The sequence below is a fragment of the Zingiber officinale genome, chromosome 3B, assembly GCF_018446385.1.
Source record: "Zingiber officinale cultivar Zhangliang chromosome 3B, Zo_v1.1, whole genome shotgun sequence".
Classification (NCBI taxonomy): Eukaryota; Viridiplantae; Streptophyta; class Magnoliopsida; order Zingiberales; family Zingiberaceae; genus Zingiber; species Zingiber officinale.
This window is the reverse complement of record NC_055991.1, coordinates 128,040,764-128,062,232: the sequence shown is the minus strand read 5'-3', so window position 1 is coordinate 128,062,232 and position 21,469 is coordinate 128,040,764. Positions and strand designations below refer to the sequence as shown.

Here is a 21,469-nt window from a genome sequence, read left to right as displayed (position 1 = left end):
TCTTCATCGATAATTTTTTTACCACATAATTTTAATTTTGAGCTAGTTCTAAACATAGTCGAGTTATTTTCACTTATAGATTTAAAATATTGCAAATATAAATGAATCCATTCATAACGAGTATTTGGAAGAATAATAATTTTATAGTAATTATATCTTTCCTTCAAATTATTCAATAGCTCAAGTATATCCGTGATCATCAAATATTCGATTTGCAATCCTTCATAAAGATGGTGACGAATGAATATCATTAGTTTTTTATAATTTTGTAAAGATTCTTTATTTCCATCTTTTATATCATTGATTTTTTATAATTTTATAAAGATTCTTTATTTCCATCTTTTATGGTGTCTCTAGGATGCATAGTATCCAAATAAATCTCCATATCTACAATTCAATAATTTTTTTATGAAATGTCAAGAATCACAAATTAACTCTAATTTTAAAAGATTGGACATAGTGAAAATCTAATAACAAAAATTAAATCGTTAATAATAATTATCATGTATCATATATATTTATTAATAAATGATAAAACGTGGTATAATAAAAGATGATTTTGTAACACATTGTAAAATATTTTTGAAACATTATAAGTCATGCAAATAAGTAAATAAATAAAGTATGAAGAAACGATGAATTTAAATTCTGAATAATTTTGATGGATAAAAATAAATATAAACATATCTATACATTTTTTTGATATTACCTATAGTGAATTAAAAAAAAAAAGTAGCACTTTAGTGTTAATAACGTGTTATGAAATTATATAAGCAATTGCATGTAAAAAAAATATTATTAATCTTTTTTTTTTGTCATCTTTGAAAAGAATACATATATGATATATCATATATGAGTTTATATAGTTCTATAACCATCTTAAAATTCTCATGCTTATATATATATATATATATATATATATATATATATATATATATATATATATATATAAATTAGGTGGTTACAGGAGAAGATGTTCACCCATCGCCAATCTGTCCTGCCCATGCAGGACATCTTGTGCAGTCTACTTATCTCGCAATGTCAAAATATATATATATATATATATATATATATATATATATAAATTAGGTGGTTACAGGAGAAGATGTTCACCCATCGCCAATCTGTCCTGCCCATGCAGGACATCTTGTGCAGTCTACTTATCTCGCAATGTCAAAATATAAATAAAGAAAAGTAAAGAAAAAACCGTATTGCAATTTTACTTGATATTTATCTTCCAGTGTTTTAAAAAACAAATAGACTCCATCAAGTCAACCGCGGAAATAACATAAAGACTGCAATTAAATGTTGATATTTATTAGTGCATGACATCAAATAAAACGATTCCAACGTACATAACAACATAAAGGCGTTCCAAAAGGAAAGTTTGAGATAATTGTTTCATTGACAGAGGCCTCAAAGCTCAACGAGAGTTATCGTACATGCACTGCCGCTGGAAGAGTATGCAGACTAGTACTGGTATATAAGCTCCTTGAAGGCATCACTATTTTGAGCATAATATTTAATCTCCGCCTGTGACACCATTCAAATTCCAGCATGAGCCTTCAAGTAATGAAACGGTATACGGGCACCAGAGAAAAGAAAGGATGCACTCTAAATAAACATAAACACTCATACAGGACAGATGCACAATGTGACATGGTATGATGGTAAAGCCACTTGTTAGAGTAAGAATTATCTAATAATTGCTGTAAATTGCAACATATTAACTTGCTGCTGTCACTGAAACAGCAATGAAAATCGAGTTAGGTATTATCCATTAAGAACATGTTTTCCATAATACGGCAAGTATAACAAAACAGGTGAAGTTTGGAACTCTAAGCTGTTGGCTTTAATACGATCTTAGATTTTGATTGGGCTGCCATTATCCAAAACCTTAAATTGTCATTGACTTGATTCGTATATTTAGGACTCCACAAACTAGATCATTATCTAACTTCCCAAGAGGTGATTTTGCCAATAATAGATTCTTATATGAATTATCCCACAAGCTTTATAGTTGAAATGCTCCCTTGAAAGTTAATTACCTGACGGATAGCAGTAACAGCAGTCACAAGATTTTCACCAAGAAATTCAATCAAAACCTTGTCTTGAGAGAGTGCTTCTACAGCTTCAGATAATTTTGTTGGCAGCCTTCCAAGTTCTGAATCATGATCGGAAGGATTTGTTTCTGTACCAAAAAAAACAGTGAATAACCCTCCAATTTTGGAACAAAGAACTGCAATATGAATACAATATTTTCCTCTAACAGATACAAGAAATAGATATTAAAAGAGTCTAAGATAGAACTTGAATAAACATTAAACAGAATCAGAAGACAAATTTGATCATACCAACAGGTTCAGGCAATTTAAGCTTTCTCCGAAGGCCATCAATTCCTGCAGCAATTATAGCAGCTAGGGACAAGTACGGGTTTGCACACCCATCAAATGACTTAATTTCGAAGTTGTTAACAAGGTCAGCAGATACTCCAGGTGGGCATGCAGTCCTTATTGGAGCTTCCCTATTCTCTTTTCCCCAACAGTGGTAAGCTCCACTCCAAGTATTTGGTTGAATCCGATCATAACTACATTAATAAGGGATAAGATTTAAAAATCATGATGAAAGCAACTGAAAGACATTTCTGATGAGAAATAATGGACAGAAACAAGAGATTTATCAATAGCTTTATGCATTAAGATGAACTCCACCTCTTCTTAATATTATTTTTATATGAGACAAAACCAAGCACTTAACTGCAGCCATTAACTCTGCCCTACTAACTATTATCGAGCAGCAGCACAAAATGAGGCATCCTCCTTTTCTCTATGATCTACCTTAATTTTTCATATTTGCATCGAACATTAGAATGTGCTTAGACAATTGCCATGTGAGTTACTATAAATTGTGTTAACTCAGAGAAGTTGGCACTTCTTAAGTGCTATAGAAACATTTAAAAGATTGACATCAATATCTTTTACTTGGCACACCTCTAAATTTAGTTTACAGTAATAGTGATATAAATCTTGAAACAGAAATGGTGCTAGGAAGCAGGAACATGAACGGTACAAAAGCATACTTAAGAGAGGATCTGAATCCTAGTTTGTAGAGAATACCCAACAGAAATATAACCTACTGGAAAAGGTTCAAGCATTTTCTGTCAAAAAGCTACGCAATATCTAGTATAATTTTTCTTGGACTTAGCCTAGCTAGTAGATGAGTTAGCAGTCAGAAATTAATCACTTGACCATTGGAGTATTTTATGAGAGAAACAAAGATGGAAAGCAACAAACAATTCACACTTTGTTGTGTTGTTAGTTGGACAATAACCACACAATTCCTCACTTGAGAGCACATGCATATGATGACAGTACAAGAAAAACTTCTACAGATGAAGCAACATATTAAATAGAAAAGGAATTTGCATGAAACCCAGTGCTTAAAACCTGTATCACAATGTCATGTTGCTGATCTACCTGTTAGGAAGTGGAGCAGTAAATGCCAAAATTGAAGGAAGATGATAATAAATTCCTGCCATGAACTGTTCTCCAAGTTCTGACATTCCATGCCGAGTTTTTGATAAATTCGATCCCATAAACACATTTCTCCCACTCTCCCACAAACTTAAATGAACATGAGAGCCAGAGCCAAAGTCATCTAAGCGGTACCTATACAAAGAAATAATACAAGGTTCAGCAAATATCTCTCATATGCCATAAATATTACCTTTTCATGAAAACATTCAAATATAATTTTTACAAGAAATGAAAAAAATAGTTTGCATTTGCAAAATTCTAAAGCATAGATGTTAATACTCTATACACTAAAACATTCTGCGAAATTCACAAACTGCAATAATCTTCATGCAACAATAATAAGCAAAAGAGTTATCTCCCTCAAGAAAGCAGAAATACCACAACAATTTTTATTTTTGCAATATACAATTGGATACAGTCGATTAACTTTTCTGAGGTCATAAAAATGTTGCTCTCGATCTTACTTTCTCAGACATATTTGATGACCAACACAAAATGCTGCAACTCATTAACCTACTCATTAACAACATACCAATCTCTCTTTGAAAACAATTTCTTCAAGACTATTTGTATTTCATCTGTTAGTTTGTTAACTTACTTTGGAAGAAAGGTTGCTAGCAATCCATGTTTTCTTGCAATAGATCTAACAACTTCACGTACATAAATTAAGTTATCAGCCGCAAGATTAGCATCTTTATGCCCCAGTGATATCTCAAATTGGCCTTGTCCAGCTTCTGCATGAAGCTATCACAACAGAAGGGTTAAGAATAGTTTTGCTCCATAAAGAAACAAGAATTGTAAACTAAATCAAGAAATTAAAACAAACAAAAAAGCCAAAAATAATGATTTTATTTCAAATAAGATACATCCCTGACCAACAAATTAGGTGGAACATAATTACTTTTACCAAGTTCCATGTGAATCCATGAATTGGACATCAGTATCTGTTGGACTCAACAATCTTTTAAAGACTACAAACACTGTGATTCAAACTAACAGAGGAGACAACTGGAATGACCAAACTATCTGAGTATATTAATTGGATCTTAGCCATTCATTGAACTACTCTATGTAAACATAAAATGTAACATTATTAGTCTATGTCAACTTGAGTGTCAAATCTACCCATTAGATGGGCAATAAACTTGCTAGGTTCATGCACAAATAATATCCATGCAAGAGTTTTGAGCAACAAACATCTTTTTATATAAATATATTATCGTAATGCCATGGTTGTATTGAAGCTAAGAAGAATATAAATTAAATGGTATTCGCCACAGTAGCAAGTTATAGTTGAGACTGAACAAAAGTGCATTAACAGACAGGCCTGAATGTTTTGAGCGCAATGCAAACACAACCATAAAATTATTTTTGCTTAAACCGAATTTTTAGTTATAAATTCCACATGCAAAAAACTTAAATCTAGTGTAAGATATACACTATTAATCAATTCAACAAGATGTTATTACAGACTGTTGGTACAGGTTAAGACACTTGCACTTCTTATCTTAACAAAACTCCAAGGGGGTGTTTGGTTGGGGGTTATCGTTGATAACCTTGGTACGTTATCAACAAAAACCTTGTTTGGTTTAAGTAATGAGTGATTCCCGATAATAAGCGATTCCCGCCACATTAGCAAAGTCAGCATGCAAGCCGAAATTGCATTACTTCCGAAATCTAAGATTTTGGATGATTCCGGGATTATCAATTTTTTTTTTAATTACCCTCCACAATTCTCTCCCCTCTCTCCTCTTTGTCCGAAGCCGCCGAAAGAGAACACAATTAATTCTGTTTTCCTTCGTCTTCGACGTTGCTGCCAGAACCACCTTCGTCGTTGGCCGACGCCGCCCATCGGCCATCCGGCCCAACACCGAACAAAGCAAGGAAAATAGCTGCCTTGGTTGGAATAGCAACCTGTCTGGCAACCTTTGTTGTTCGGTTGGCGCAAGGGAGCAGCAGGTCGGCTGGAGCAACTCTTCGGTTGGAGGGAACAAGGAACTGCAACAAGATTGCTACCTCCTATGGTCGGAATAGTCCTTGACGGGAGCAAGCTTGGATGGCAAGCAAGGCTGGCCGACAGCCTTCTTTGGCCGAGGCAGCAAGCTCTGCTAGTCGTCTACACACGGTGGAGCAGTAGCCCTCTTCATTGGCCGGTGAGATCAACAACTTGATAAGTTGGCCAACAAAGTTGAGGAGGAGTAGCAGCTTCTTTAGAAAGCTTTTCTTTGGCCGACGGCTAGAAGAGGACAGCCCCTTCCTTTCCCTGGTGTCGGGTGGCGACGACAACCACGGCTGGTGTGGCTAGTCGGCGGCGATAAGAAGAAAAAGGGGAAGCCCCTTGTCCTTGCTCTATTCGGCGGTGGCAACGAAGAGGGGAAGAAGAGAAGTCACGGGAGAGAGAAGAGAGAAAAAGGTTTTTATTCAATTAAATTAATTCAAAAGGTCAAAGGGTAAATTAGTAAATGTAAAATTAAGTGGTTGCATAACCTAAGTTGAAACAAATACCTAATAGGTTATGTTTTATTCCTCATAACTTTGGTTATGTGATTACCTAGTAATCACATAACTAAGATTATGCATGATAACCTGAACCAAACACATCCTAATTGTTAAATGAATTCATTGGTAGATACGTACACAACACACATCAACAAGAATATCTTTCCTAGATAACAAGATGAGAGGGAGAAGCACTTCATGAGCTCAAATACTACCTGTTCAACTGCAATGCCCAAGGCTTCAAGAGCAGAATTGACTTCTTGCAAAATTGGAGATGCAGCATCAAATGCTGAAGTAGAACAATACCTTGTCTTGTCAAAAGGAACCCACCTTTCTTTGCCATCACTGTAATCTCTTTATTTTAAATTTCAGCAAGTATAAGCATCCATAGCTTTTCAAAGAGTTCAACAAGCATACCTCGTTACATTTTTTAGAAGATAAAATTCATTTTCAAATCCCGCATTCATTGTCTACAGGAAAAAAGATACATCAGTCAGTGTAAAAATTAGATGCTCTGTAGACTTCTAAGTTTACAGCTTACCAAGTTAAACTCATCCATCAATATTCTTGTCAATCTTCGCAGTGCATTTCTTGGACAATATTCCCAAGCTTCAGTAGCATTTATTTTCATGTCACCGAGTACCATTTCTTCTTGGTTTGCCCTAAGTAGATATTTATCAAATCTAAGAGTACATGATAGCTGATAAATTGTCATTCAAAGGACAAGGAGCTAGTTAAATGATAGAAGAGTTGGCAATGGATTGTGCCAGTGGCAAGCATGGCCCATGCAAATTGCAGTGATACGTCAGTGTACCAAGTGATTCTGCACTATTCACATCAATGACTTACTTTATAGCTAGTTTATAAAAGCAACGGAAACCAAAATGTATACCTGCTTAAGTTCAACATTGCCAAAATTTTAAGAAAATGACAGGTAAAGGTTCCATACCAAGGAATCCTATGCTTTGTTGACAGATCAGGTATAAGTCTTATCTCACCAACAGCTGTTAAGTTGGTCCCATCAGCTGGACCATCACAAAATGAGCTCATTCCCATTGATGCCATAGTCAAACCAACTCCTGTATTCTTGACGACTTCATAAAATCTACTGACTGGTATAACCTGAATATACAATATTTTTAGCATATCACAGAAATAAAATTCACGTGCTATATCTGTTTGCAGAGAAAAAAGGATTTAAACAAACTATTTGCATCCCAAGTTATTCAAGAATAAGGGTTCCTTGCTTTTTTTTAATGTACAAATATTGTAGGTTACAACATGTGCAGCAAGAAACATGTTGTCAGCTATAAAATAAATGTGAAATAATTTATATAAGGTTTTTCAATGATCAACCTCCTAGATATTGTGACCAACTTTCCTATTTGCTAGGATATTTTACCAATAGATAATGAGGAATATTTTCTCCCTAAAATCAACTATTTCTTTTTCATCTTCTTTCCTTTTGTAGGGCCAATGGGGATTGCTCATCTAATATTTCTTTTGAACACTATAAGTTGAAGTGTTAAGAGAGAAAGATGACAATCTTTTCTTAATTTCTTCCTGAAACACAACCAAAGGACTATTGAATCAACATTAAAAAAGTAGAACATACAAGGTGACCATAATCATCATCATAAAACTAGAGCATGAGGTAAACATACAAAAAAAAAATACCACAGATGATGGGTACAAGAATATTCATTACCCTGCATCAGTTTGTAACAACATTTATTAGCTAAAGTATCTAACGTCAAGCATTATCATCCTTCTCTATAAGGATAGTCTTTAAGAAAAATTAAGGTCAAATCTAAATATATGACAAGTATAAGGCAACATAAATAACCTGAAGAACTGTTAATTAGCATGAAAATGGGGGAAAGTTTTAATTTGTATCTTACAAATTAAACTAGTATATGGAAAATTGTTCATCATCATTATATAATATGCAAAAAATGTTTTTCATAAGGATTTAACATGAAGTTTGAGAAAAAAATCTTTATCTGCAAGTATCCTTTAGTTTAAAAAATCTTGGCTTTTCATTTCACTACACAAGTAATTATTTATAATTGAAAAACACTTACACGGCATCTGTGTTGAGCTGATGCATCTACCCAAATAATACGAACAAATGCAACACCATCTTTATATGGTGGAATCCTAGAAATCACATTCAGAGAAGCAACACTTTGGCTTTCAATAGAGCCAGCAACACCATTAAAGTTGTATAGCTGCAAAGAATTCCTTCTAAAGATATCCTCTATCGCTTCTAATGACTCAGAAACAGAAAGATCACCATCATCACATGATCTTGCCAGAACATTAAAAACTACTTCACGTGCCCGCTTTGAACCTAATAAATTAAAAATAGACAAGAGCTTCAAAACAAAAACAGAACATTGTAGAATATCAATGTTAAACTAATGCAATGAGAAGCAATAAGGATAACCATAAGCATGTCTATTTAGATCATACGGTGTCCACTCAACTCAACAAATTAATTAGCTATAATCATATGAAAATATGATTGCCCTAAAAAATCCAGTGCATAAGTTCAACTCTTAGTCTTTCACTGCTCAATCTTACTCCATCAAGGGTATTCAGCCCCTGATTACAGATTTTATTAAGCATTTTAATGCATGAACAATAGGCATCTGATAATAGTGCTGGAGTTAAGATTGAATTAGCACTGCTTGTTAAAAACTAAACTCTTCTATAGGATCAAGCCCAATAAAGAAAATAATCTAGTCTTCCATCTCAAGTCGCCTATAAATTGGCAATCATGTACCTAAAATTTGAAAGTAACTTGCATGAGCAACCAAGGAAACTCAGCACACAAGAAAAAGATCAAGAGCTATGAACAGGGATCTATATGACATGTGAGCAAAAGTTGAGAGAAAAAAAATTAGACAAGCCCAAGCTTTAAAATCTCATTCCAAGCAAGAGTTTAAATGGTAGACTGAAACAAGACAATTTCTAAACCTTGTCGGAATGCCAACGCATAATTCTTGTGTTGTAGATTGAAGGAGGAAAAAGATAAAGAAGAAAAAAATAAAATAAAATAAATAAGAGAAGGCAAGGTTTCAAGTATCATTCTATGCTGGAGTTTATCCCCAGCATAAACGGTACAATTATGGCACTATGTTGTGCTTATATTCAACAAAGTTTAGCATACATTGAAGCATGCTATGATGCTAATACTCTCACTTATTTTATTAACTTGCAAAAATAAGAATATAGTAGTCAACTTTGTAATTGAATTAAATTTTATCATACAATGTGACACTGATACACCACACAATTAAATATGGTAAAAGATGTTGAGATAAATTTAGATGAGTTTTACCCATTTAACCACATTTCACTTTAATTTTCTAAATAAGCTTTTGTATTATTTGCTTTTGAATAGCATTTTATTCAAGATCATGCAGAAATAATGCAGAAACTAAGTTGTTACATAACCAAATCTCAACACAGTGCCACAGGTCATGATATTTGTCCCTATGTTTCGCTCTCATTTTGGCCCTTGTTTAATCACCAACCATAGGATTGTTCTTGTCGAATTCATTGTCTTTTGCTGCACTGTCAGACTGTCTTGAAATTTAGGTCAAAGATTCAACTTAGTTTAGCTCTATAAAAATACAGGACGTTACAACATACTTTTCATGAGCTTTGGAAATAGTAGAACAAATCTCAACACAAAAAGAAATAATAACTATCGCACTAGAAATAAAGCACAAAGATACTTTTTTTGGTTCAATGTTATAAAATATACAGAAAAAAATCAAAAGTATCTGATGGTGTAAAAAAAAAGGGTGACTCATTCTAATATTTCGTAGGGGAAACTAAAATCATTATATGTTCTAACATTTCTTGATTTAATTGATACAGTAACTGTAAAACTGAATGGAAATTAAAATATTAAAACTAGGAATAGATGAATTGGGACTGACAATGATTTATATTATAAAATTCAAAGCATACCTAAAAAAAAAGTCTCCGGGAAGGCATACCCATCAGAACTGAACATCACCTACAGGTATATTTCATGTCATTCACAGGACATAGTACCCAACAATCATCAATCTATAACAATATATCAAAAGAAGGAAATTCAACAATTAACATCAGTCCCACTGAACAGTATGTACAAACACAACAATGAAATGTCATTCATGAGTTATGTTGGATAGAATGTGCAATGTATTTAGCAGTGAAAGAGTTATCAGGAGTGCAATAATTTAGTTTTAGGATTACGTCAAGAGAGAATCAACTTTAAATTTCTCTTTTTAACAATACTAGATGAACTAACGTGTCATAATCTATGTGATGATCTAGATTAAAAAAAAAAAAGAGCTTAAGTTGTTGCAAGAAACTTTAAAAATTAAAGGTTTTATGCTAAGTACCACTAATATTCGATATGTAAATAAATAAGAAAAAGGAATAGTTAAATTGGATAGACATCTGCAAGTAAGTGCTTTAGATAGCATTGATCTATCATTCAAGGAAGATATTGATGAAGATAAAATTAGTAGAATGGAGACCGAGTGATTAGAAAACCTTTATAAGAATACCATACAACTAGTTATACTTTATATGTCAATTTGCAGCTCTAGTACTAAACTATTCAACTACTCCCTTAGATTGATTTGGAAGAGTACTAGGTCTAGATTACACTAAGTAATGTTGATGTAGGGACCATGTGTTAGATTAAATCCATTTCAAAAGCTTTCCAAAAAACTTCTTCAAAAATCTTTGCTCATCCCTTGGACCTTTTCAAATTGTGATAAAAATTAGTTCTAATGCAAATGTTATTAACTTACCTACAATTTGAACATTGGTTCAATTTCAATGATGAAAACTTACTTCCATACCAAGGAACATTCAAGTCTTCCTACTTAGTTATTGGTTTGCCTAAAAGTCACACTCCCCCAACGTCTTCTTGTTCTCCCATTCATGACTCAACTCTTTGGATCAAGTGTTGTGGAAACTTGGCTAGCGATAAACCCTCAAAGAAGCATCAAGAGGTATCTAGTTCATTGAATTAATGAGGATTTCATGATATCAATAACACTTGGATTACTGTGTGTGATTTTTGACACCTTCCTCCTAAGCAACCTACAAATATGAAGCAACAACCACCTAATCCATCTATAGAAGCGATTTTGCACTTATGTACAGTGCCAAAAATCCAGATTTAGAAAGTCTCATCTCCTTACTAGATGGAATCAAGTTTCAAGTTATTGGTGGGCACGAATGATGTGAAAAAAAATAGAATATTTGAATTTTGATTTCTAATTTGAGTTATTTGGTAATAATTTGAGATAGTAGATAATTAGTCTATTTTGGTTTGTTATCTTTTATTTTACATAGTCAAACAATGACAGAGTTGTATTTCCTGATTTAGATATTTGTTTCATAGGTTTCATTAGGATTGAGCGTACAAGACATAATTTCCATGTAATTTTCAGCTTTCAATCAATAAGATTTTTTCACTTTCACTTGTTTCAGTTCATACTAACTTAGTCTCCATTCTAAATCAAATAAAAAGTGCATTATGCCATTAGGATGGATACTATTTTACCATGTAATCCAAAGCTAACAATCCATCAAAAGTGAACCAAATGAGAAAATCCCATTAACTATTAGTCATAAAGATAACAAGTTAATTTAATATCAATGCACTACTAGTTGGAACTGCAAGATTAAACTCAATGATTTTAAGCCTTGGTCAAGTGATCCTATTCTGTCATATATGGTGCCCAATGGAGTACATGATGTCACGTAGCTAAGAAAAAAAAACTTACATAGAAGCAATTATTGTAACCATTTTTAAAAAGCATGAAATTGTAACTACAAACAAGAAGACTTGCCTTCTTTATAGGTGCTAGTTCTAAAAGTTCTTTCACGGAAGCAATCATCCCTTGCACACTAAGTTTTGGCACCGCCAATCCAAAGTCAAGATAGATCTATATTGCTACAGAATTAGTAAGAGTAAATATGAATAACCCAACATTAAGATCTCCTTTACATAGATTCATAGTCAGACCTGGGAATAAACTGAAGCAAGATATGAAGCTTCTTTGGAAAATGGATACGATGCATGCAAAAGAACAATTTTCGATTTTGAAAATCTCTTGTCCTCAAGAACCTTCCGCAAGTGCAGGGGGTTGCTTAGTCGTAAATCCAAATCCTTGTCTCCAAAGCTGAAATTTGAAAATAGAGTTTTTTTTAAACAATTATGCTTCTAAGTGTAGGAATTTACTTGGTAACCATTAAAGAGATATTTAGTACAACATACAAATAAAACCTCTCAAATACATGAGCAGACAATTGACTGATATTTGATGAGTGTAGGATGTACCTAAAAGGCTAAAATATACATGAGAGAGACCGTGCACAATATCCAATACAAGATAGACAATAAATTGGTGAATTGTTTTTAATATGCACTAATCTTACAGAGCAATAGGGGTAAGAATTATAAGTGAATTTTAAAAGGACATTTAAGAGATAATGAGAAATTAAACTGTAGCAAGATTTTGCATCTTACCCTGTGTGAATTTGCATAGGTAAGTCATACGACAAAGCAACTTCCAAGCTACATGTAAATAAAAAATCTATGAAGCTCTTATTCTTGATATGGACAGGTCTGCCAGCTGAAAGCAATGGAAAATAGTAGAATCATTAACCTAAATTTCATGGTGCCATCCCAAAGACAAGAATCCAAATAACAGATACCATACCAACCATTTAAGTCTTCCAAAAGACCCTTCTCGGCATCCGATTTGCTAACCTCTGTATCTATTTCTAGACCACTTCTGTAAGCAGCAATGCTTTTCAAGGCTACAATTCTTTTGGCAACCGTAGAGTACAAGCTCAGGAAAACAGAAAAACAAATGGGGCATAGAGTAACAAACATGAAGCAGACAAGACACAGGTCAATGAAAGAACAAGATATCAAGTTCAGAAAAAAGATATAATTTCATCCTTGCTAGAAATTCTTCAATGAATGATTCAATTGTCCACTCTGATGTCCTGTGAGCATCCTGCAAAATAAAGATTGTGAAATTCCAAACCTAACTAAAATCAAGCCTAGAAAAGGCAAAGACAATAGTGAACCAATGATGTAAAAAAAAAAATTACAATATGCAATCTTGATGGTTAGGAAATATTTCTTGTGTACCATTTGCAACTTTGCATTCTATTAATATGATTGTAACTACTGGATTGCAAAACCTAAAATACAGTAAATGATCTGAAGTCTTCTCTTATTTCGGCAGTTCAATCACAGACAAGTTCATCAAAAAATAGGTAAAGGATGGATGTATTTTAATGTCCTACTAAGAAACTGTAGGTGCCAAATTAAGATTATTTCTTGGAATTTAATTCAATTTCAGTGGTTATATAAATTTCATACAAAAACCACAATGTAGTAGCAAACTCAAAACATTTGTGAAAACTCATTTCTTATCAAGTTGAAAAAATATAGCTATTCTGACTAAAAAGACTTCATGTGCATCAAATATTTCTTACTCTTAAGTGATTAAACTCTAACATGGTGACATAGGTTTTCACAAAAAATGGCCACCACAAGGTCAGCAGGATTCATTAAAGAAACAGAACAAAAAAACTCACATCATTAAGAATTGTTTCAGCTAAATGCTCAATTCTCAAAATTCTGCCAACTGCAGGAGCAAAAGACTTGTGCCACTCCCAGTCATTCATTTTATCAAACTGAATTCCATCATCAAGAAATATTGCAGATAGATTGGCAGCTCCAAAACATTTTGCACTGATGGAAAGTAACCCTGAAGATTCTCGGTGATGTTCCAAACTACTCAGCGAAACCTCACAGCCATATAAGGCAGCTAGATCCCTCAAACTCCTCTGCATAAAATTGAAATGATAACACATGCTACTGATGTAGGTAAAAATCATCAGGGGGAAAAAATGGATAATTCAAACATTTAGCATAGATATAGTCAATGAATTAACATTATCACATACCATCTTGGCAGCATTTCACATTGAGAGTGTAGAAAAAGACAATTATAAGTATGTGACAAAACTAGTACTAATGTGGCTACTTTCCTATTCAATCTATATATATATATATATATATATATATATAGAGAGAGAGAGAGAGAGAGAGAGAGAGAGAACCACCCTGTTAGTCGCGTGACCCCGGGAGTCAATCCAGGTGCCTAAATTGACTCCAGAACATTTTTAAAAAATTTTTTTTTAGTATATTATATATATTTAGAGTTCAAAATTTTAGAATTTAGGAGTTGGGTTATAATGGGTTTGAGTTAATAAGATTTCCCTCTAGGGTTCAAGCTTTCCTCTTGGGTTATAGTGTTCAAAATTAAAAATTTTAGATAATCACGAAGTATATTATATGTATTTAGGGCTTAAGATTTTAGGATTTAGAAGTTGAGTTATAATGGGTTTAAGCTAATAAGATTTTCCCTCTAGGGTTCAGGCTTCCCTTTTGGGTTATAATGTTCAAGATTAAAAATTTTAGATGCTCACAGGATATAGTGTTTCTCTTTAAGGAAATGTTTATCAAAAAAATAAATGAATCTAGGTGCTTGGACAGTGGTCCAGCGCTTGGACCACTGTCGCGTATATATATATATATATATATATATATATAATTTCATCATTAGTTTGGATTGATTCAAAAACTTTTTGTTTCAATTTTTATTCTCTTTGCAATTAGAAAATGTAAACTGAAAAAAAAAAATGAAAATTTGGTATGTTTTTATATGAATTTAAATATTTCATGTCATTGTCTATGTTAACTGGATAGCAATTCTTAATTTAGAGCAAGTTAAAATTGTTTAATTTCGTTTAAACAAACTAAACCATTAGCTACTAGCTACTTTAATTCGAAGGAATAATCGAAGATAGCTTTGTATCCACCAGGTAGATTCATTTATTTCTTCCAGTCACTAATACAACTCGTGTTCAATAGAACCTAGATTACTCGAATGCACTCATCGAAGTCCATTCGTCCACAAATGAGAAAGTACCGTCCATATCAATAAGTTTCTTTAGTAACGCTTATAAATGGGGCATACGGAAAATTTTGTCAGCGCAATGATTGTATGAATGATATTTGCAATTTTAGAAGGACATGCTACACAATGAACCAAACAAAGATGTTTGCAATTGTATCCATGATCATTGATCATGCTACACAGTAAACGCTTATGGAATGGAGTGGAAGCACAAAAGATGAATTCAAGAAAGAAAATGGTACCTTGAAGGAGAGAGTATGAGGGGCAAAGGGTAAAGCGTCGCCCTTGGCCTCGGAGAAACAGCGCAGGAAAGGGAAGGAGGAACGGATGTCGACCAGGTTGTGGGCGTGGGCGTCGACCGCCGACACCGCCTCCACGGCCGCCTTCAGTTCCCTATATTTATCCTCCATCGCCGTCGCCCGATTCTCTCTCGATCTCTCTCTCCCTCCTACTTCGTCTTCTCCAGGCGATGCGAGATGCCCAACGTGACTCTGACTCCTAGCCTTCTACCACATACGTCGTCTGTAGATGTTTGACCATACACTTCGAAATGCGTGAAATTTATTTAATCAGAGCAGAGCGAAATTTAGTCCACATTTTATCAAATTGGCCATCCGGAATTTCAAAATATCAAACTTTTAACGATGAACAATGGTTGTGCCTCAAATACAAAAACAATTGGAATAAGAAATACAAACGGAAATAAGGAAAAAAAATTAATTGCCAAAAATTATGAGCTGGAGAAGAATTTTTTTAAAAAACGTAATGAAGATGAATAATAAAAACCGGCAATCATTAATTATTTAATTATTATATACGGTCTCGGTGTAGGTGAAAAAAATAATTTGATTGCCAAAAATTATGAGCTGCAGAAGGATTTTTTTAAAAAACGTAATGAAGATGAATAATAAAAACCGGCAATCATTAATTATTTAATTATTATATACGGTCTCGGTGTAGGGTGTAGGTGAAAAAAAATAATTTGATTGCCAAAAATTATGAGCTGGAGAAGGATTTTTTTAAAAAACGTAATGAAGATGAATAATAAAAACCGGCAATCATTAATTATTTAATTATTATATACGGTCTCGGTGTAGGTGAAAAAAATAATTTGATTGCCAAAAATTATAAGCTGGAGAAGGATTTTTTTAAATGATAAATCTATCTAATCAAAATTTAGTTGGTCAGAATTAAATTGTAATATATATATATATAAATAATATTATTAAAACATCTTTAATAATGACTTATAAAATCTAACCGGCCAGATTGATTTAGCATTATCCTTTTGAAAAAAACGTACAAAAGATGAATAATAAAAACCGGTAATCATTAATTATTTAATTATTATATACTATCTTGGTATTGGTGTAAATTGGGTCAGATGATCAAGTTCTAATTGGCGGTCTAAATTTAAAAAATAAAAAGATTAGTTAAATTGTTGGATTTTTTAAATAACTATTTTTCATCATTTATATTTTTCATTTTTATTTTTAAGAAAAAAAAATAATAAAAAAATATAAATGATCCTATCCGGAATCTAAGTTAAACAGACCGCCGGATGAGATAGATGGAATGTTGATCGAATTACGACATCCCGGAGGAGGGTATGCTGAGATGACTTCTATGTTGACCAAATCGTCAGAAGTCCTTTGGTCAACGCTATTTGTGGTGGTACCCCAAAGTTGTTTTGATGTGATCAAACAAGTTAAGTTAGGTCATGTTGTGTTTAACCTTGCGTCTAAGTGTGCAGGAACTTAGGAGCATATAGTCGAGTAAAAGACGCAGTTAACGAGAAGGACGACACTGGAGAGAACTGACAGGCTCGGTGCATCTAAGGGATACGGTGCTGCGGAAGAGTACGCGGGTGGACGAGAAGGAGGCGCGTGACGTTTCCAAGGGAGCCGGAGCGGAAGCTTGCATGAGGAGAAGGCCGGAAGTTGGGTTCAGGTGAGCCCTATTCCGGATGGCCGAAATCGCCCAAGCGAGCGGAGCCGGAGCAGAAGACCCAGACCGAAGCAAGCGGAGCGGGAGCGGGAGCGGGAGCGGAAGGTCCAGTTTGGAAAAAGTCAACATGGTTGACTTTCCTAGTCCGAGCGCTCAGAACGGAGTTTTATCCGGATCACATTTGGCCACGATCCGTTACGAAGGGGATAAAATTTTATCCCCCGACCAGGCACCTGGAACCTTTCCAGGCGCCCCGACCATGGCTATAAATACAGTCTTGGTCCAAGAAGCTAAATATAACAAGCATCTTGAGAAACAACACTTGTACGCTTTTAGTTTTCGTTTAGCTTCATCTTTTTGTGCAATCATTGCTGTAAAGAGGCTTTTCCTCCAGAAGAAGATATTAGTGTGTTCCACTTCCTTGGATTAACAATATCCTCGATTATAACCAAGTAAAAACTTCCGTGTCTCTGTCTTTTTGGTTTCCTTTTTTTTTTTATGCAAGTGTTTGTTTAAGTTATAAGTTGAGGAAGGTATTTTTTTGTTTTGATTTGTGCATGGGCTATTCACCCCCCTCTAGCCAGCCGCCAAGGGTCCTAACAAGTGGTATCAGAGCAAGGTTCACTTCAGGAGGACTAACCGCCGAACGAAGCACACAAGATGGTCGGACCAAGCATTTACCCACTAAAGTTCGAGGGGAGTTTGTGAGCTGGAAAAAGAAAATAGAGGTATTTTTCAAAACAGACTTCGATTTATTATTAATAATGGAATTCGATTTTGAAGCGCCCGAAGGCAAGCGAAAGTATCAATGGACGAAGAAGGAACAAGCAGACTTCGTGGCAAACGACAAAGCAGAGTTTCATCTGTTGAGCATCCTCTTGCCACAAGAAGTCAACCAGATCAGAGCTTACGGGTCCGCCAAGGAGCTCTGGGAAAAATTCCTGGAACTTCACGAAGGAACCTCGGAGGTAAAACTTACGAGACAGGACTTACTTCATAACCAGATCAGCAACCTCTGATTAGAAGAAGACGAAACCATTGCACACCTTCACTCGAGGATCAAGGAGGTCATCACCGGACTTTCGAATCTCAGATAAAAGGTAAGTAACTGAGATTCGCTAAGGTACGCTCTTAATGTATTCACTAGAAATATGAAATGGGCATCATTAGTAGATGCCTACTATATCTCTAAGGATTTAGAATCTGTTACCTTAGAAGAGTTATTTTCAACCTTTGAAGTCCATGAATCGAGATGTACAGATACAAAGAAGGAGTCGAAGTACGACATTGCCCTTAAGGCAAAGATAAACGAACACAGTTCAGAGTCCTCTCTCGACGACGACGAAACGGTAATGATGGTAAGACGTTTTAAAAAGTTACTTAAATATAGAAAAACTAACCGTCCGCAGAATAGAAAAAGAAGAACGATCAAATGCTACCACTGCAATGAAGAAGGGTATGTTAAAGACAACTGCCCTAAGTTAAAGATCAACAAGAAGGATAAAGGCAAGAACAAGTATAAGATCCTAAAGGTGGCGTGGGATGAAAAGTCGTCTGAATCAGAGGTAGAAGTCTTTTCCAGACTTGCGTTGATGGCAAGTCATCAAGAAGATGAACACGAAGAAAGCTCATCCGAAATGAGCATCGATGAAGGGAGAGTGTCAATAGAAGAAAGCAGCAATTCAGGGAGAGTGTCAATAGAAGAAAGTAACAATTCAGGGGGAGCTACGGACAACGAGATCGACAAGCTAAGTCAGGTATGATCTCTTCCACTTGATAAGTTTTTTAAATGTATTAAATTATTAACTAAAGATTGTTGTAAACTTGAAAAAGAAAATAAAGAGTTGAAATTAATTCTAGCTAAATCTTGTCCATTAGAAGAATTTGATAAAGTAAAATTGGAAAATGATATTTTGCAAAAAGAAATAAAGAACTTGAAAAATCATGCATGCTCATATAATACAGGTAGTAGAAAATTTAATGGTCTAAATTGGTATTTTTATTACCGCAAAGGACAAATTAGAAACAAATTTTAGAAATATATACCAAAGAAATTTCTAGTTAACCGAGTTGGAAGGAACCTATACTGGGTTCCAAAGACTTGTCTAAATTAAAGTTTAATTAGACTTAGGGCTTTCAGAGAGTACATTAAATATTTGATTTCATTATGAGGCTTTGTCTAGAAGTGGTTAATGATCCAATAACCAAGAAGATCCAGTGTCTCGCCACAACTTGGAAACCAATTAATGAAATAAAATGTTTAATTGACTAACTGATAAAATATTTAATTATAGTTAAAATATACTTTAAATAGTTACTCATTTTTTTAATCTTTTTAAATTTAGAAATTTTAACTTAAAAGTTTTTTTTAAAGTATCGGCTTTACTTTTTCTAAAATTATTTCTACAAAATTAGTTTTGCAAACTTAGAGAAATACTGATATTATATCCAAAAAAAAATTTAGGAAATTTTTCTAAAATTATTTTAAGTGCTATCAAAATAAACTTGATAAGTTTTTCAAAATATTGAAAATCATTTTTTTTCTAAAAACTTTCCTATTTTTTTTTTGACAAATTTAACCCTTAGATTTTATTTTAGTACCCTATTTTTTATGTGATCAAATAGAGAGAAGGGAAGATTAAGTCTAAAGGGAGGTAGTTTAGCCTTTTTAAATTTTTGCACTTTAATTATAAATTTATTGCTTTTACTTTATGTTAGTTTACCCTAACTTAACTTGAGTTACTCACATCAAAAGGAGGAGATTGTTGGTACCTTAAAGTTATTTTGATGTGATCAAACAAGTTAAGTTAGGTCCTGTTGTGTTTAACCTTGTGTCTAAGTGTGCAGGAACTTAGGAGCACATGGAGTCGAGCAAAAGACGTAGCTAGCGAGAAGGACGGCACGGGAGAGAGCCGACGAACTCAATGCGTCTGAGGGGCTAGGTGCTGCGGAAGAGTACGCGGGCGGATGAGAAGGAGGCACGCGGCGTTTTTGAGGGGCAAAAAGCTGGAGCAGAAGCTTGCTCGAGGAGAAGGTCGGAAGTTGGGTTCCGATGAGCCCTATTCCAGATGGCCGAAATCACCCAAGCGAGCGGAGCCGGAGCGAAAAACCCGGACCGAAGCAAGTGGAGCCAGAGCAGAAGGCCTGGACTGGAAAAAGCAACATGGTTGACTTTCCTGGTTTTCTTGCCCGGAACAGAGTTTTATCCAGATCATGTTTGACCGTGATCCATTGCGAAGGGGATAAAATTTTATCCTCCTCCAGGTGCCTGAAACCCTTCTAAACGCCTCGACTAAGGTTATAAATATAGTCTTGGTCCAAGAAGCTAAATACAACCAGCATCTTGAGAAACAACGCTTGTACGCTTCTAGTTTTCGTTTAGCTTCATCTTTTTGTGCGATCATTGCTGTAAAAAGGCTTCTCTGCCAGAATGAGATATTAGTGTATTCCGCTTTCTTAAATTAACAACCTCCCCAGTTGTAACCAAATAAAAACTTCTGTGCCTCTATCTGTTTGGTTTCCTTATTTTTTTTATGCAAGTGTTTGTTTAAGTTATAAGTTGAGGAAGGTATTTTTTGTTTTGATTTATGCGGGGGCTATTCACCCCCCTCTAGCCAACCGCCAAGGGTCCTAACAATCTACAGCCAGCGACTGGGTCACCCCAGTCCATGGTACCCCGATATTTAAGGCAGATCCAACGAATATATAAGTAATAAACTAAGACATAAAATAATGAAATGTGTATAGAATATGAATGAAGGGCGTACCCTGGCTCAGGGGGCACCCTCGGATGGATCGGTGAGCTGGTCGGGACGCTGCTCGAGTTGTCATAACCCGGAAGAGCAAGTGACTCTGAGCCGGATAAAGAGCTGGATTTGATGACACTGAGCCGGACGCGGTGGCAAGAAACCCGATGCGATCTCGGTACGTAGACCAGGATATAACATCGGCACGTAGGTCGGGATAAGACATCGTTGCGCAGGCTGAGATAAGACATCGACACGTAGGCTGGGAGATGATAAAAACACAGATCAGGCTGTGACAACGGCACGCAAGTCAGAACATGACACGTAAATCAAATTAGTGCTGTTGGGTGCTACTCGAAGTTCCGTTCTGTTTCCCCTGTATAAAAATTTGTATAAGCACAGAACTTTTCCTAGTAACCCATGTGTTCTTAAACTTGGATTGGAAATGAAACTTACCATTTTTACTCCAAGTTTAAACCATGTGTTCTTCATAAGTTAAACTTGGATTGCAAACGAAACTTAACATTATTAATCCAAGTTTAACTCATGTGTTCTTCAGAAGTTAAATCATATTACAAAAATTGATTAAATATCTATTTCAAGGATTGACTTCCAAGTCATTGGCGAGGCACTCGACCTTCTTAGTTATGAGATCATCCACCACTTCCTAAACAAAGCCTTTCAAAGAAATTGAATATTTAAACTCCTCACAGTA

General features: G+C 34.7%; 1 protein-coding gene across 1 annotated transcript; it reads right to left on the bottom strand.

The window, feature by feature from the left end:
- Positions 1 to 1,195: 1,195 nt before the first annotated feature.
- LOC121967663 (protein fluG-like) lies at positions 1,196 to 15,603 on the bottom strand. Its single transcript, XM_042518017.1, has 18 exons — positions 15,304 to 15,603; positions 13,674 to 13,925; positions 13,017 to 13,084; positions 12,786 to 12,901; positions 12,589 to 12,694; positions 12,085 to 12,241; positions 11,909 to 12,004; positions 10,020 to 10,068; positions 8,120 to 8,388; positions 6,985 to 7,157; positions 6,577 to 6,697; positions 6,453 to 6,505; positions 6,251 to 6,380; positions 4,135 to 4,280; positions 3,477 to 3,668; positions 2,355 to 2,587; positions 2,049 to 2,191; positions 1,196 to 1,533 (listed from the first exon to the last, which is right to left on the bottom strand). Exons 1-18 carry the CDS (start codon positions 15,469 to 15,471, stop codon positions 1,471 to 1,473), a joined length of 2,535 nt encoding a protein of 844 aa, XP_042373951.1. The 5' UTR covers positions 15,472 to 15,603; the 3' UTR covers positions 1,196 to 1,470.
- Between the last annotated feature and the right edge of the window lie 5,866 nt (positions 15,604 to 21,469).

Bases quoted from the DNA above. Each gene is read 5' to 3' on its own strand.
- LOC121967663 (XM_042518017.1), bottom strand. From the start codon at position 15,471: ATGGAGGATAAATATAGGGAACTGAAGGCGGCCGTGGAGGCGGTGTCG. The intron at 12,242-12,588 runs GTAAGATGCAAA...TTCAAATTTCAG, and splicing joins CCTATGCAAATTCACACAGG to CTTTGGAGACAAGGATTTGG. The intron at 10,069-11,908 runs GCAAGTCTTCTT...ATATACCTGTAG, and splicing joins AACTAGCACCTATAAAGAAG to GTGATGTTCAGTTCTGATGG.